The 16167-nt window shown below is 32.5% G+C and overlaps 3 protein-coding genes across 3 annotated transcripts; 1 reads left to right on the top strand and 2 right to left on the bottom strand.

The window, feature by feature from the left end:
- Positions 1–1903: 1903 nt before the first annotated feature.
- Positions 1904–4371, top strand: SVR7 (pentatricopeptide (PPR) repeat-containing protein). The gene has a single exon (XM_085732181.1). It carries the CDS (start codon positions 2083–2085, stop codon positions 4165–4167), a length of 2085 nt encoding a protein of 694 aa, XP_085588307.1. The 5' UTR covers positions 1904–2082; the 3' UTR covers positions 4168–4371.
- Positions 4372–4752: 381 nt separating this feature from the next.
- LOC146903534 (major pollen allergen Ole e 10-like) lies at positions 4753–6048 on the bottom strand. The gene is made up of 3 exons (XM_085732183.1): positions 5929–6048; positions 5167–5415; positions 4753–4974 (listed from the first exon to the last, which is right to left on the bottom strand). Exons 1-3 carry the CDS (start codon positions 5993–5995, stop codon positions 4940–4942), a joined length of 351 nt encoding a protein of 116 aa, XP_085588309.1. The 5' UTR covers positions 5996–6048; the 3' UTR covers positions 4753–4939.
- Positions 6049–9213: 3165 nt separating this feature from the next.
- LOC146903533 (PLASMODESMATA CALLOSE-BINDING PROTEIN 5-like) lies at positions 9214–10410 on the bottom strand. Its single transcript, XM_085732182.1, has 3 exons — positions 10263–10410; positions 9858–10106; positions 9214–9465 (listed from the first exon to the last, which is right to left on the bottom strand). The coding sequence occupies exons 1-3, from the start codon at positions 10327–10329 to the stop codon at positions 9431–9433; spliced, it is 351 nt and encodes a 116-aa protein (XP_085588308.1). The 5' UTR covers positions 10330–10410; the 3' UTR covers positions 9214–9430.
- Positions 10411–16167: the final 5757 nt, after the last annotated feature.

Here is a 16167-nt window from a genome sequence, read left to right as displayed (position 1 = left end):
AAAAAAATAAACTTGTTGAAGTTTTGAATTTTTTTTTTTTTTGAGGGATTGAAAAGATTTTATAAGTCAAATTCAATAGGGTCTGTTTGGTAAGCCCACTAAATGAGCTTATAACTTATAAGTTCGTTTGACAAAAAAAGCTATGTTTGGGAATGATCTTTTACCACGAGCTTATAAGCTATTTTTCAGAAGCTATTTCAAGTAGCGTTTGAGCTTATAGCTTATAACTTATCATTTTTTTCTTCCATCTTTACCCTTGCTATTTTCTCTAAAAACCAATTCTACCCCTATAGTTTTAAATAAAATATCTATGTTTTAAATGCTCACAAATGAAAGATCTTTTTTTTTTTTTAAAAAAAATATTCGTTTTTACTGTTACATTTCATTTTACATTTTTCTAAGGACATTTAATTGTATATAATTACGTTAATTTTTTTCGAAGGACGTAATTTTTTTTTGTTCGGTTAAATTCTTTGCACATAAACTGTGCCCATTATATTAAACTTGCTCGCATCTAGTTTTATTTTTTTTTCCAGAAAGACTCACGTCTTGTTTAATTGTTTTTTTACAAATAGTTTTATTGTTATTTTTTACGTCTATATAATTTACTTTTTTGTTATAGTTTATCATTATATTTATTTTTTTACAAAGTATACTGAAATGAAAATAAATACTAAAATATAAAATAAAGATATATTAAATTAATAATTTAAATTAGCAAATTTTAAATACTTAAATATTAATGGATGCTAATTTTGTTATAAATAAGAATGTCTTTTTATGTCATTTTACACCAGCTAATTGAACCGCTAATTTTACCAAACACTTCAATTAGCTTATCAGCTATAAGTCATCAGTCATCAGCTAACAGCTATAAGCTATCAGCTAGCTTATCAGCTATCCATTATTTTTACCAAACAGAGCCTTATATGTCCAGCTCTGGTAGCGGCAAACTATTATTTTATTTTTTTTAAAGCTGAGTGCCAGATTAATATTAACAATATCACATCTGCGTATTTTAAATTTTTAACGGTGCAAATATTATTTTTTTTGAAGGAACGGTGCAAATAACTACTAGTTTGCTTTTGAAAAAAAATAATAATAGCTTGTTAAAGTCAATTAATAGTTTGACAAAAAAAAAGTAAATTAATAGTAGAAATAAGATGTGCACAGTACATTCGGTGTAAACTAATTTAATTTTACTATGAGATTGGTAGTATAGCTCCATTAATTAGTTTGACAAAAAATTAATAAAGACCACTTCCCTTGTAAATTAATAAAGAATTACATATAATTTGAAAGAGGTTCAAATTCTGACTCCTCTATTTCTACGTGTAAGCTTATAATAATTATCATCATTTTATCTATTTATAAAAAAATATATATAAAATATTTTCATCAACGAGTCCTAACCAACAAAAATGTTAGTCGGATATTGTGACCGTGGTTCGAATATCAATCTAAAAGTTATATCGTTTGATTTATCTATTCACAAAATTTCATGCACTTGTCAAGTTTAAAACTTGGTGGAATAACAAACAATTTTAGCATCTAGATTTACTCATGTCGAAGCATATATATATATAGATATCGGAGATGACATGGACACTGATATGCCTGATACCGTTAACAATTTAAAAAAATCATATAATTCAGTATAATTATATATATCGATGTCGAACACGACATGACATATTGGAGATCAAAACATGAGCAATTCTTACATGGTCACAAACCCAAATCTAATTTATTTGGTCACACACACACAAATATAATAAATTAAAAGAAAAATTATTTAATCACATCATTCAAATTCATTCTCTTTTAAAAAATTTCTATTTGTGAGTGTGTGTCCAAATGAAATTAATTTGGGGTTGTGTCCAAGTTAGAATTTATCTCAAAACATATAATTTGAAGAGTGTCGGTAGTTGATAGCTAAAGTCTATGGTTTGGCAGCGCGGATAGGAAAGTGGAGTTGAGTAAATAAATCAAACGACCCAACCATATCCCACTTGTGTGAATTTCCAAAGATAAGGTTAAGGAATATATCAATCACACAGAGCGAGCTTAGAGTTCCAGAAAATGTCTTACCATCTTTGTTCTTCCTCTTCCCCTCTTTTCCACGACCCACTTACCATCTCTTCCCGTAAATTCAAACTTCGAAACTTCCCATCTTCCTTTCATACCCCTTCTTCTTCCAAAACCCTTCTCCACATTTCCCTTCAAGAATCCATTCCACAACAACAACCACAAGACGCTAATTCCCAAAAAGACGCAAAATTTGATAACCCAATTAACAATTCTACTTCTTCCAAAAGTAGTTACATTTGGGTCAATCCCAAATCCCCCAGAGCCAAACTACTTGGAAAGAAATCTTATGATGCAAGGTATAGTTCTCTTGTTAAGCTTTCAAACGCTTTGGATTCATGTGAACCCACTGAGCATGATGTATCTCAAATTTTGAAGTGTTTAGGTGATAAAGTTATAGAACAAGACGCTGTAATTATCATCAATAATATGGAGAATTCTGTTGTTGCACCTTTTGTTCTTGAGTATGTTCAAAGGAAGAGTAGACCCACTAGGGAGGTGATTCTTTACAATGTTACCCTTAAGGTGTTTAGAAAGTGTAAGGATTTGGATGGTGCAGAGAAGGTGTTTGGTGAAATGCTTCAGAGAGGGGTGACGCCTGATAATGTTACTTTTTCGACTATAATTAGTTGTGCTAGGTCTTGTTATTTGCCTGATAAGGCTGTGGAGTGGTTTGAAAAGATGCCGTTGTTTGGATGTGAACCCGATGATGTTACGTATTCGGTTATGATTGATTCTTATGGAAAGGCTGGGGATATTGATATGGCTTTGAACTTGTATGATCGTGCTAGGACTGAGAAATGGCGTATTGAGCCTGCGACGTTCTCTACGTTGATTAAGATGTATGGGGTGGCAGGGAATTATGATGGATGCTTGAATGTTTATGAGGAAATGAAGGCTCTTGGTGTTAAGCCTAACTTGGTTGTTTATAACACTCTTTTGGATGCCATGGGTAGAGCAAAGAGGCCATGGCAGGCCAGGACTATATATAAAGAGATGATAAGTAATGATATTTTGCCGAATCGGGCAACTTATGCGTCTCTATTACATGCCTTGTGTAGAGCACGTTACTGTGAAGACGCTCTTATTGTGTATAGGGAAATGAAGGAAAAGGGAATGGATTTGAATACACATCTCTATAATTCCCTTTTAGCTATGTGTGCTGATGTTGGGTACATTGACCTAGCGTTTGAAATTTTTGAAGACATGAAAAGTTCTGATACTTGCAGTCCTGACAGTTGGACGTTCTCATCCTTGATTACAATATATTCATGCAGTGGGAGAGTTTCAGAGGCTGAAAGAATGATGAATGAAATGATTGAATCTGGATTTGAACCTACAATTTTTGTTCTGACTTCGCTAGTCCAATGCTATGGAAAAGCCAAGCGTACTGATGATGTTGTGAAAACATTTAACCAGCTCTTGGATATGGGTATTGAACCGGATGATCGATTCTGTGGTTGTCTTCTGAATGTTATGACCCAAACACCAAAAGAAGAACTTGGTAAGCTAATTGATTGTGTGGAGAAGGCTAATCCAAAGCTTAGTTTTGTGGTAAGATATTTAGTGGAAGGGCTTGAGGGTGATGGGGAGTTCAGAAAAGAAGCATTGGAACTCTTCAGTTCAATTACCGATGGAGTAAAGAGGGCATTTTGCAATTCTCTAATTGATCTTTGTATCAGCCTCGATTTGTTGGACAGAGCACGTGTGCTTCTGGATCTTGGGTTGACACTTGAGATATATACAGATATACAATCCAGGTCTCAAACTCAGTGGTCTTTGATCTTAAGGGGTCTCTCAGTTGGAGCTTCGCTGACGGCATTCCATGTCTGGATAAATGACTTGTCTAAGGCTTTTGAATCAGGAGAGGACCTTCCACCACTGCTCGGGATCCATACCGGTCATGGGAAACACAGGTATTCAGATAAAGGTTTGGCAGGCGTTATTGAATCACATATGAAGGAACTCGATGCTCCATTTCGGGAGTCTCCCGATAAGGCTGGCTGGTTTTTGACTACACAGGTAGCAGTCAAGTCATGGATGGAGTCTAGAGGTTCTTCTAAATTAGTTTCTGCATAATTTCTGAACTACATGGTTATTAGATGTTCTAGGAACGGTTTTTTTCCATTGATAATGTAGTCTTAAAGTATCTTCCTTGTATTTTGAGGAAAGTTTTGTATTAGCTTCACAAGTAATAACTGTTTTATTTTAGATGCCAAATACAGTAAATGAAGACCTGATACTAGTATATATTATCCAGTTTGGTGGCCTGATTTCTTTGCATTTGTGTAATCTATGAAAGTTATCAATTCTGCTAATTGCTTAAAATATTATTTGCCTAACACTCCTTTTTTAAAAGAATACAGCACACATTTGGAAAAACATATGAAATGAGTTCTGCCAAAAGTATATGAAAGTGAACACTTGCGAATTGTTAAACTAATTGAGTGATTTTAACTTTAGGTTGATTGAACTTTGATCTATCTGTTTATTTGTTTCACTTATTATTTTTTCTCATGTAGAATCTAGGCATTAAGAAAATGAGAAAGCGTATCTTTAAAATTCAAAAGAGGAGGAGAGTGTCCTTAAGGGAGGGGATTCAACCAAAGCATAAAACTCTTGAGAGTTACACGAATCCAGTAAAACTCCGATAGACTTTAAAAATGTAAGAAAATCAACTGACAATTAGCATTGCTGAATATTATTTCTCAACCATTTAAATTTAAATCGTAGAAAAAGAAGAATTCAATGTCATTTTGACATGATATGCTTTCATATTTTTAGCTATGAAACATTTCATTGACTTTATTACTGTCTTCACTTTAAGAAAATATATTACTCTAAACTTCATTCAAGGGATATACTCAAACTTGCATGATCCATGGCCTGCCATTGAAACCAAGAGAATAGATATCATTTGCACTGATGATTTTTCAAAATCAATTGAAACAATTGACAACGTCATGTACCAAAGAGACTTTTGTCCCCTTTGGTATTCAATGTCTTACAGTAAATGAAAAGATTTTACATTGAAAGCAATAACTTTTTAGATGAGTTGAATGAAGAGAGATTATTTACTTGGGTCAGAACCACTGATTATTGCAGCATAGTTGAAAAAGCAAGAACCTCCCTTGTGCTTATACTTCTGATAGTAATCGTTGAAGACATGAGAAGCATGATCCTTCACAGTATTTGGAAGGTAACAAGGTTGGTTCGCTTGTATCTTGCTGCAATCTACTCCATCCACATGACAAGCATAATCCATGGCCCTCAGCAGCACATCGTCAGGTATCTGTCCATCAGCTATGCACCATTCCATATATTGTCCTGAAATTTTCCAATAACTCATCACGATCTAATAAGATATTGCACTAGTCTTTGCCTTCTAATAGATAATAATTAAATAAATATATGGTTTTTACACTCAAAAAACGGTGGCTACCTTTTTTTTTTTTGAAAGAAATGTGCTTATAGCATTTCATTGATGATCATAAGTTCAATACATGTGGGTATTTCATAATAAACAGCGGAAATAGCTGAACGCGTGGCCTCTCGTGCAAGAGTATGAGCCACCGCGTTGGCTTGTCGCTTAACAAACTCCACCCTAGAGTTAGAGAACAAATTACGAAATAAAGAACGACAGGAAGAAATAATAGAACCAAATTCAGACAAGTCGTTCCGTGTAGAGAGGAAGACATCAACTGTTAACTTAGAATCAAAACGGTGGCTACCTATAAAGCACAATGAAACAAATTCATTTAATTTGACTCATTTTAAAATATTGCTATGTAAATTCTCTGGCCGAATATGATAAACTTATTAGGGTAATGCTGATTTTACCAGATGCTTGAAAAGATATGGACGCAAGGAGAATAGCTATCAGAATTTTGAGCATTGGAGAAGTCATTGTTCTTCAGGAGCTACTGGTATCTAACCTGTTTTTTTTGGGTGTAATACTGGTCTCTAACCTTGAACTATATATATCCCGTAGTCCCATAATCTGTCAATAATATAATTATTATTTTCCTTAAAAAAAAGTTTAAATAAGTAAATAGTCCCTTTAAATATACCAACATTTGATTTTAGTCCCCTTAAAATATTCTTTAAGTTTTTGGTCCCTCCAAAATTTTTCATCTATGAAATTAGTCCTTGCTATTAAAAAAATAGTGTAATACTCAATGTAGAGCGGGGACTAATTTCATGGATGAAAAATTTTAGAGGGACCAAAAACCTAAGAAATATTTTAGGGGACTAAAATCAAATGTTGGTATATTTAGGAAGACTATTTACTTATTTAACCCAAAAAAAAAAATATAATTATTGTCCCCGTGAGCATAGCTCAGTTGGCATTGTCCCCGTGAGCATAGCTCAGTTGACATGGACAATGCATTGTTATATGCAGGGGCCGGGGTTCGAACCCCGGACCCCCCACTTATTCACCTTATAAGATTCCTTATAAGATTCTAGCCACTAGGCTACTTGACGAAAATATATATAAATATATATATATATATATATATATATATATATATATATATATATATATAATTATTATTTTGTCATGAGATGAATGTTTATCGTAATGGTCCGTTTGGTGCACATGATATGATTAAAATATTATACCCTGCCTTAATCTGTTGTTTGGTGCACCAACATGAAAGGATAAATCTAACCTATTTCTAATCCTATCATATTCTACCTTTGTTATTTTAATCCTTAGTTTTTTGGTGAGTTAACAACCTGATAGGATTACAAAACCTGTATCGCTTGTTATGTTTTGCCTATGCACTGTTGAAACCCTCACTCCTCCACGCCTTTTATGATAAAAATTTCTTATCATGTGTGCACCAAACACACGACAGGATAAATGTCTATCCTGTCACTATCGTATCCTATTCATATCCAACGTTTTATCATATCTTATTTTTATCCAATCTTGCGTACCAAACGGGCACTAAAAGTTTGACTTTATATCTCAAGAGTTTAAATCTCAGATAGTTGCAAAATGATCACTATTATCGTCTTTCTTAATAATATTTTACGATACACCAAACAATGAATTAAGATAACGTTAATTTATCTCATTGTACTAGCTCGTCAAGTAGTGGATAAAGACAACAACAAAAAATAGTGTTTATAATATCAAATTTATCTTATTTTGATCATCAAAGAGACCCTTACGCATTGAATTTAACTTGGAAAAAGAATGAACACCTTGGACTTTCCTCATTTATTTAAATGAGCCTAATTAAAATTTCAAACCATGAATTTGGACTCATTAAAAAATAGTAAAGTTCCCCTGAAAAAAGTTTGTGTTTGACTTATTTATCTCATTTATAACTTCTTCATCTTCTTCTTTTTCTTTTTTCTTTTATTTTTTTGACATTTATACACATATTTCTTAAGTTGTTAAAATTTAACAATTTAGTATTTGATTAATATTCCACAAGAATACGTAACTAATGTGTAAATTCAAAAATCCTAAACTAATTTTTTTAGTCCATAAGATAAAATATTCACAACTTCTTGATTAAAATAAGTTTTTTTTAACAAGCAAAAATTGATTATATTAACGACAATAAAGAGTCCTTGATTAGTCCCCGTGAGCTTAGCTCAGTTGGTAGGGACATTGCACAATTTATGCAGGGGCCGAGGTTCGAACCCCGGACCCACTTCTCCACATTTAATTGTGTGAGCTCCAGCCACTAGGCTACTAGGAAGAAAAAAAAAAGTCCTTGATTAAAATAAGTTGACTCTGAAATCATCTTTTAAAAAATAAGCAGTGTCAATAAGGTTTAAATTTGACTCGTTTAATTAATCAAATCTGAGCATTTCATGAGCTAAACTCTATTTGTTTGCAAATATCCCAGTTTCTTTTTTTGAGAGGACAAATATTCCAGATTAAGGACTCTTTATTGTCGTTAATATAATCAATTTTTGCTTGTTTAACACGCGATCAACATTTATCTACTTAAAAAAAATATCCATTCAATTGAATTGATAGAGTACTTCAGAAAAAACACAAACTAATGTCGCTAAAAAGGAAAAATAATAAAAATAATATCACAACAATTAAGTTAATAGCATACAACTTCAAAATAACTATTAAAAATTTAAAAATATGAATATAAATATATATTTTTTTATCAAATTAAATACATTTGCTATTTCATACCTTTATTTATTTCATCTAACATATATAATAGAATTATTAATTACTTATGATTTTTTTTTTTGAAAAAATTGAAATTCTTAAATTGGTGTAGTGTCAAGAGTTTTATTAAAATTACGCTAATTTTTTAAACAATTTGGAATTTTTATCTTTTTTTCTAATATCATTTTATTCTTGCATTTAACCACTTTTTAATTATCACTTGCTAAAACACTCCTAAAAAATAAGTGGGTGTATTCTAGCAAATGCTTATAGGAGTTGCTAACATACACCCACTTATTAGTTAGAAGGTGTGTTATAGCAACATACACCTCAAGGTGTATTTATCAACTTTTTAGTTATAACTTGCTAAAAAGTCTCACATAAAAACTAGTGGGTGTGTTCTAACAAATCTCATATTTAAAATTTATATTTATTTTAAATATAAATTTTATCGAACAGTAGTTAGATCAGCGATATTGTATAGTGCAATGAGTTGGACAGTTAGAAACCAACACGATAATCAAGTAAGCGTAGAGGAAATGAGGTGTTATGTTGGATGAGTGATAAGACTAAACAAGATATGATTATGAATCACACCATTAGAAGGACCAACACTATTTGATTTTAAAATGAGGGATCAATTTCATAAATGTGTGAAAATAAGATGATCAAAATTATAATCAAGCCTAAACAATAAGAGTGCAAAAGCATTTTATATTAGCAACATATTCGACGCCTCTAAAGTGAACAACTCACTTTACACGGTAAAGTAAGTGATATTGACCGTTAATCTAAAAAATAAATGTAGATATTTTTTATCATAAATTTGATTTTCTCTCTTTACACTTTATTCACTTTAAACCCGAGTAAACAAAAACAAATTATGGCAGTTAATATTTACACGAGTCCAATTAAACTCTGTAAAGACATTAAAAATGTAAGAACATCCAAGTGACATAAGGCATTGCTGGTTCACACCATAGAATGTAGTTGGCATTTAGGGTGGGAAAGGAGAGTTCTCAACCATTTAAATTGCAGAAAAATAAGAATTCAATGTCATATTTCACCATGCTAATACTACTTCATATCAAGATATGAAACAACAACAATTTAAGAGATGCAGACAGAACATTTCATTGACTTCATTACTGTCTTCACTTTGAAAAAATAAATTACCCCAAACTTCATTCAAGGGATATACTCAAACTTGCAAGAGCCATGACCTGTAATTAAACAAAGAAAAACCATATCATTTGGACTGATAATGTTTCAAAATCAGATAAAGAGAAACAATTGATAAAGTCATTTAAGTAAAATCAAAAGGCTTTTGTGTCCCATATGGTATTCATCTATGAACACTTACACAGACACCGACAAAGGGCGTGATGCTGACAAGTCGACTCCAAATAAAAAATTGAGAAAATAAATTAATTGACTGTTACTATATGTATTGGTATCGTGTGAGTGTGACACTAACACGTATTGGACACTGAACACGTCTTCGAGGAGAAGTATTGGTTCTATAGAGGTGTTCAATGTCTTACTAATTGTTAGATATAAAGTATAATGCGTTGAAATTAATAACTTTTAAGATGAATTATGAGAGAGTATTTACTTGGATCAAGATCACTGGTTATCGCAGCAGAGTTAAAATAGCAAGATCCTCCTTTGTGCTTGAACTTCTGATAGTAATTGTTGAAGACATAGGAGGCATGGTCCTTCATAGTATTTGGAAGGTAACAGGGTTGGTTCACTTGTATGTTGCTACAATTTGCTCCACCAACATGACAAGCCCAATCCATAGCCCTCTGCAGATCATCATCTGGGGTCTGCTCATCAGCTATGCACCATTCCATGAATTGTCCTGAAATTTTCCAATAATACGTCATCATCATCAAATAACATATTGCACAATTAAACATAATTTTAATTTAACTCATTTTAAAACAATACCAAGTAAACTCTCTAGCTGAATGTGATAAACTTGGAAGAACATAAATGAGGGTAATGCTGATTTTACCTGATGCTTGAAAAGGTAGGGTCACAAGGAGCATAGCTATCAAAATTTTGATCATTGAGGAACTCATGGTTCTTCAGGAGCTTCTAATATCTAACCTTGCAACTATATTCCTTATAATGACATAATATACATTTTCTTATAAGTGTTGCCCTTTTTATATGGTTTGTCATAGATACAAAAAAGCACAATTTATAATAGAGACTATTTATTTTTGGGTTAATTATGTTTCTAGTCCCTATAAAATAGCGACCTTGTAAATTTAGTCCTTACTTAATTTTAATAGCATTTTTAGTCCCTATAAAAAAAAATTTACTTATAATTTTAGTCCCTGCTAAAACAAAGTTTGATTAATTATCATTAAACTCTTAAATTTTTGAACGATTTTTTTAAGACAAGATTAGAACACTATGAAAGGTTCGTTTACTAAAATTTAGAATTTTCTGACATGAAATGAATTAAATATGAATTTTTTAAAACGACAAAAGTTAAAGATAAAAAGTAATAAAATCTGGATGTAGAAATCAAATTTTGCGATAATTTTTTGCGGAGGAACTTTTAGTAATGTTCTAAACATGTCTGCAAAAAATTGTTCAAAAATTTAAGAGTTTAAGCATAAATTAAACAAATTTGAATTGAGTAGGGACTAATACTCAGTGCAGAAAAACAAAATTAGGGACTAAAAATGCTATTAAAATTAAATAAGGACTAAACTCACAAGGTCGCTATTTTATAGGGACTAGAAACATAATTAACCCTTTATTTTTTCCAAAGTCTGGGACACCAAATTTTGGTCCTACGTCAGTTCCTTCAGTGTCACGGTAGCTTAATTGAAACTTTTTCGCTATCTAGAATGTCCCTATCACATGATTTTGTTATACTAAGCTTTTATGCTTTTCTTATATCCAATCTTAGATATGGAAATCCCAAATATGGTATCTTAGATATTTTTTTTTTTAATAAAAATTGATAGAATAAGTGTTGGGAATTAGTCACTTTAGTCCCTGAATGGGAGATGATTCGTCACTTTAGTCCTTGAATGAAGAGAAATTGCAAAACAGTCCCATGGTCAATTTCAGGGACTAAAGTGACTAACGAAGTCTACATTCAGGGACTAAATTGACTAACGAAGTTTGCATTCAGGGACTAAATTGACTAACAAAGTCTACATTCAGGGACTATTTTGCAATTTATCTGCATTCAGGGACTAAAGTGACGAATCCCTTCCGATTCAGGGACTAAAGTGACTAATTCCCCGAATAAGTGTGGATAATTGCACATGGTACAAAAAGTAAATTCAGAGAACCTCCACATTAGTACTTAAAGGGATAACAAAATTCTGTCAAACAAATTATCTTATTTAATTGTTATTTTGATTCAGATTATGATTTTGGTGTTTATACTTTATTGTACAATATATCAAAAATAAATAATCCAGGTCCGATCTAAGCATATTTCCTCGTGCAAAGAGGAATCTAGATGATTAATTTTCCACAAGGTACAAGGATCCGGACCTGGATTCCCTGCTGTAGCTGCAACACGCTGTGGTAAATCTCAGCCATAAAACATTGATCCAATGGCTCAGATTTGTTCTACTAGTTTTCATACAGTTTGATCTCAACCGCTTATTTATGATCGGACGGCTCACACGCCTTACAGCATCATGCTGTTACAGCAGGAAATCTGCTTCCGATCTACAGGAATTGCAAATGAAAAAGTTTATTCCTATTATTTGTTTTGTTTATAACTCTTTCATCTAAATTTCATGGCTTGTTTTTTCTTTGCCACAAGGGATAAAGAGAAGGCTATAATTAGGTGTGCAATCATAAAAAACATTAAGCAGAGGCTTATCCTGATTGGAACATTATAGTTAGGTCATCACAATCATTTCAATACATGAAAAAGGGGTATTGACATTTCAAAGTCTTGAAGTTATCTTTGAATCTTGAGACTACAAATTTAACATCTACATTCTTGTTAATCTAAGAATTAATTATCAACTATCTCTCTTGAAATATCCTCATTCATGTAGGAAGTCACGTTCTTCTCCTATAAATAAGAGAAGTAAACCAAGAGTGATAATGAGAGAGAGTTCTCGCAATCCTCTTTGAGTGAGAGTTTTGTTTCCATCATAGATTTGTGAGAGTTGAGAGATATAGAGTCTGTTTGAAACACTTTACAAAAACTCTTTTTTAGTTTTTAAAAACTTGAAAACTAAAAACTTGTTTGCTAAACTATTTTTAAAATTACAGTTTTGGAAACTGTTTTGAATTTTTTAGTTTTGGGGACTAAAAAACTAAAACATGCAAAAGGATAACTATTGTGAAAAGATGACTTGTATATTTCAAAAATTGAAAACAAAAACTATTTCAAAAAGACCCATAATATATCATATCTGAAAAGGGTTTGCCCTTTCTAGACCAGACTCTGCATTTATTTTTCCAGTAAGCCCCTGGGCGTAAATATTGGGGACCAATGGTCCTCATCCTCCCTAAGATGAATATATACATGTTGACAAGCATAACCTCAAAACAAAATATAGAAAGGACTATCATAAGATTATTAAGCAAATGTGAAATGGTTGAGGTTGATTGGACTTTGTGAGCTCATTTCACACAAACCGACAAACAGAAAAACAAAATTTGGATTCATTGAGCATTGCAGTCATCTTTAGTTGCACAATCGCTAGGGTGCGGAAGTGTCACATGTAGTCTATGGTGGACCGATATTTGAAATTGATGACTACTAAATTTGTCACTCTTTCTTATTTTTTGTCAAAGCAATTCAACAATAACGAGAAAGCAGATGTCAGATGAGTTTTGAGGTACTGATATTTGTTTATCTTATTTTTTGTCATTCCAATATTGATTGGGTCATCGTCTTAGCCGTGAGTTTGGGTAATACACGAGTTTCTACTTACGGGGAACAACATCAACGGTTATAATTTCATTTTTCAAACGATTTTTAAGTACATTCTTAACCATATGAGGCACTTCCTCGCCCTATAAAACCACCCTTTAGTTGTTAAATTTTTGTAAACCCGGGTTTACGTTTACTATACTTGTTCAAAAAAATCTGTTCTTGACTTCTACATATTTAAATTTCACTAAGCCATATCCAGTAGTATATATATTTACATTCTTTAGGTATTTTCCAATAAAAGTAGTGCTAGTAACACAATCTCTATTCAACTTGCTTGGTAAAATTCATCCGGAACACTCTAAATCACGTGGAATCTATACGAATTTCATCCAATTATAAATAGAGCGTTGATACGAGAGTTTAGGTAGTATATTTACGGCCAATAGTAATGCAATTAGACAGGATTTCATATACAGATTCCCTTTAACTAAAAAAGATTACTTAGCAGATTTATAAGATGTATAAAAGACTAATGCAAACTAAGAACAATACACAACTTGATTTTAGACCGAATATCAAAGAAAATAACGTACAATAACCCATAAAACGAGACACGAATGATTCATATATAGATAGATAGATAGATAGATAGATATTCACCATATAATTTATAATCAAGTGTTATACAACTAAAACTGGATTAGACAATGCTACAGGTGAAGAGAAGTATCAACACCAGAGTCATGGACGTTGTTCCATGATGCCTGCAGGGGTTTTGATTGTGAGCAGAAGTTCTTGAAGAGTACTAGGGTCTCAACAGTATCACTACTCGTGCTAGTTCTAGTGTTGTTGTTATCATCTTGCATGCCTTGTGATGTTGGCCATAGTGAAAGAGAAACATGAGGTGGTGATGGTGACCCTGATGAATTGATGTTGATCAATTCAGGGTGGAAAAACAGCCTTGTAATTGGCTCGTGACTCATACCGCTACTCGAATTCATATGTTTAGTTTCATGATTGCCAAGCATTTTTAATAGCTCTCTCTTCTTCCTCATTTCTTTCACTCTTTGCAACTGTCTAAACCTCTCTTGTAGCAAAACAATGGAAGAGTTAACCACAATAGGATCATGTATTTTCCTATTCATTTTAAGACTATGGAGAATTAATGATCTCAACTCAAATGTGCATGCCATGAATGAATTGGTTTACGTATGTATTTATAGTGATAACATAACATGGTATGGTTAACATTTTGTAATACTGCCATATAGATAAATTATTTACTCCCTCCGTCCCGAAATATCTGACCCATTTACTAAAAAAAAGTGTCCCAAAATAACTGAGTCATTTCAATTTTCAATACTACTTTCATCATTTCCAATTCAATATATTCCACTTTACCCTTTATTTATACATTTTTCTTAATCTGTGTGAAAAACCAAACTGGCTCAGATATACCGGGACGGAGGGAGTAATATATTTAGTCTCTCTATGGAATTTTTAATGATTAAAAAAAAGAATGAGAATCGGCAGCTAGGTGAAAAGTCCAAAAGGAAGAAGTTGATTGGGCAAATCTAACGGATTATATTTAGTACTTTGTGTGTTGATTGATTGCATAAGCATATCTGTCCTGTTTTTATTTCGGTACAAAGAGGCAAAAGCATTGGTAAAGCAGAAAGAGGCTCTCACAATAATCCAAGGGAATGTCGGAACTTAGCACATGGAAGGGTGTGTTTGGAGGAATATTTAGTCATATAATGCCCTACCAAAATGTCCAAAACCACTATTCTTTCACCTTTGGGGTTGGTGGAGTTTTTCTAGTAGGCATTGTTTGGACAGTTATGTTATCTCAAAAACTACTACATTTCAAAATGAGAGTCGTTTTAGGTGTTTACACACATATTAAGAAATGCAATGATTAAAAGAAAGAGAATGATTATTTTACCAAATTATCCTTATTAACTATTGGTTAGTTTTAAAAGTAATACTTTGGAAGTAGTGTGCTGAGTATTAATTGGAGGGTATAATTGAAAAGAAAAAGTTATTATTGCATTGGAAACTGAAAGTGACATTCATTTTGAAACAATTTTTTTTAGCTAAAGCGACAATCATTTTGAAACGGAGTGAGTATAATTTCACAACTTTCGCAATTACAATTACTCCATCGGATTTGGTTGAATATAAGAAAAGATTTTTTTTAATTCATTAAGTAAATAATTTCTTTAATTTATATTATAGATCAGATACATTAATTATATAATAAATTTAAAAAAAGAATTTCATCTTATATTTAAGACCGGAGGCTCTCCCTCCCCCCTCTCTCTTTTGTGAGCCGTCGGCTGAAACCCTAATTTCTTCTCCTTCATCCACCAAAGAGGGGTGGTTTAGGGTCAATTTTTGACCCCAAATCACCCATCTAAATCGTTTTTCTCCTTCCCTTCTATTTAAATAAGTGATTTTCACATCGAATTAGATTTTTCTTTTGTGATTTTGTCGTCTTAGTGCGACGCTGTTTTGTCTGTCGTCTTTGTGCGACGTTATTTGTCTTTTCCCTTGTTCAGGTGTTTGTTCGATTCAGATTGTCAGATCAGTTTCGATCCAGTGCAGATCCAACCAATGACTTTGGCGTCATCAACGTTGCAGATCCGGAGGCATGACTATTCTGGAGATTTTAATATAGTCATATTTGTAGGCTTATGTACTTTGCCATTTTATGCTATTAATATGGATGTCGTGAGTTTGTTCACAGATTCATCCTTTTTGTTTTTAGCGAATTTGTATTACATCGATGTACTCTATCAATTTGAATGAATGTCGTTTGTTTTGTGTAAAAAAAAATTTAAGACCGGAGGAATACTTGTTAAGTGGTTAGTTATCATAATTCAAATGACTTGTGCGGGGGTGGAGCAAGATGGAGCATTGGTTCTGGTGCAAATATCCCTATTCTTGATGCACCTTGGTTGGCTAATGGCGAGTCTATAGATGGTAATATAGCTGAAGGCTTTTATGTTCGTGATTTTAAGGTTCAGAGTTTATTATCGGAGCA

Source organism: Medicago sativa, chromosome 8 (assembly GCF_051527215.1).
Source record: "Medicago sativa cultivar Bolivia chromosome 8, Bolivia_mono, whole genome shotgun sequence".
In the NCBI taxonomy this organism is placed as follows: Eukaryota; Viridiplantae; Streptophyta; class Magnoliopsida; order Fabales; family Fabaceae; genus Medicago; species Medicago sativa.
The sequence above is the reverse complement of the archived record's forward strand: the minus strand, read 5'-3'. Positions and strand labels throughout refer to the sequence as shown.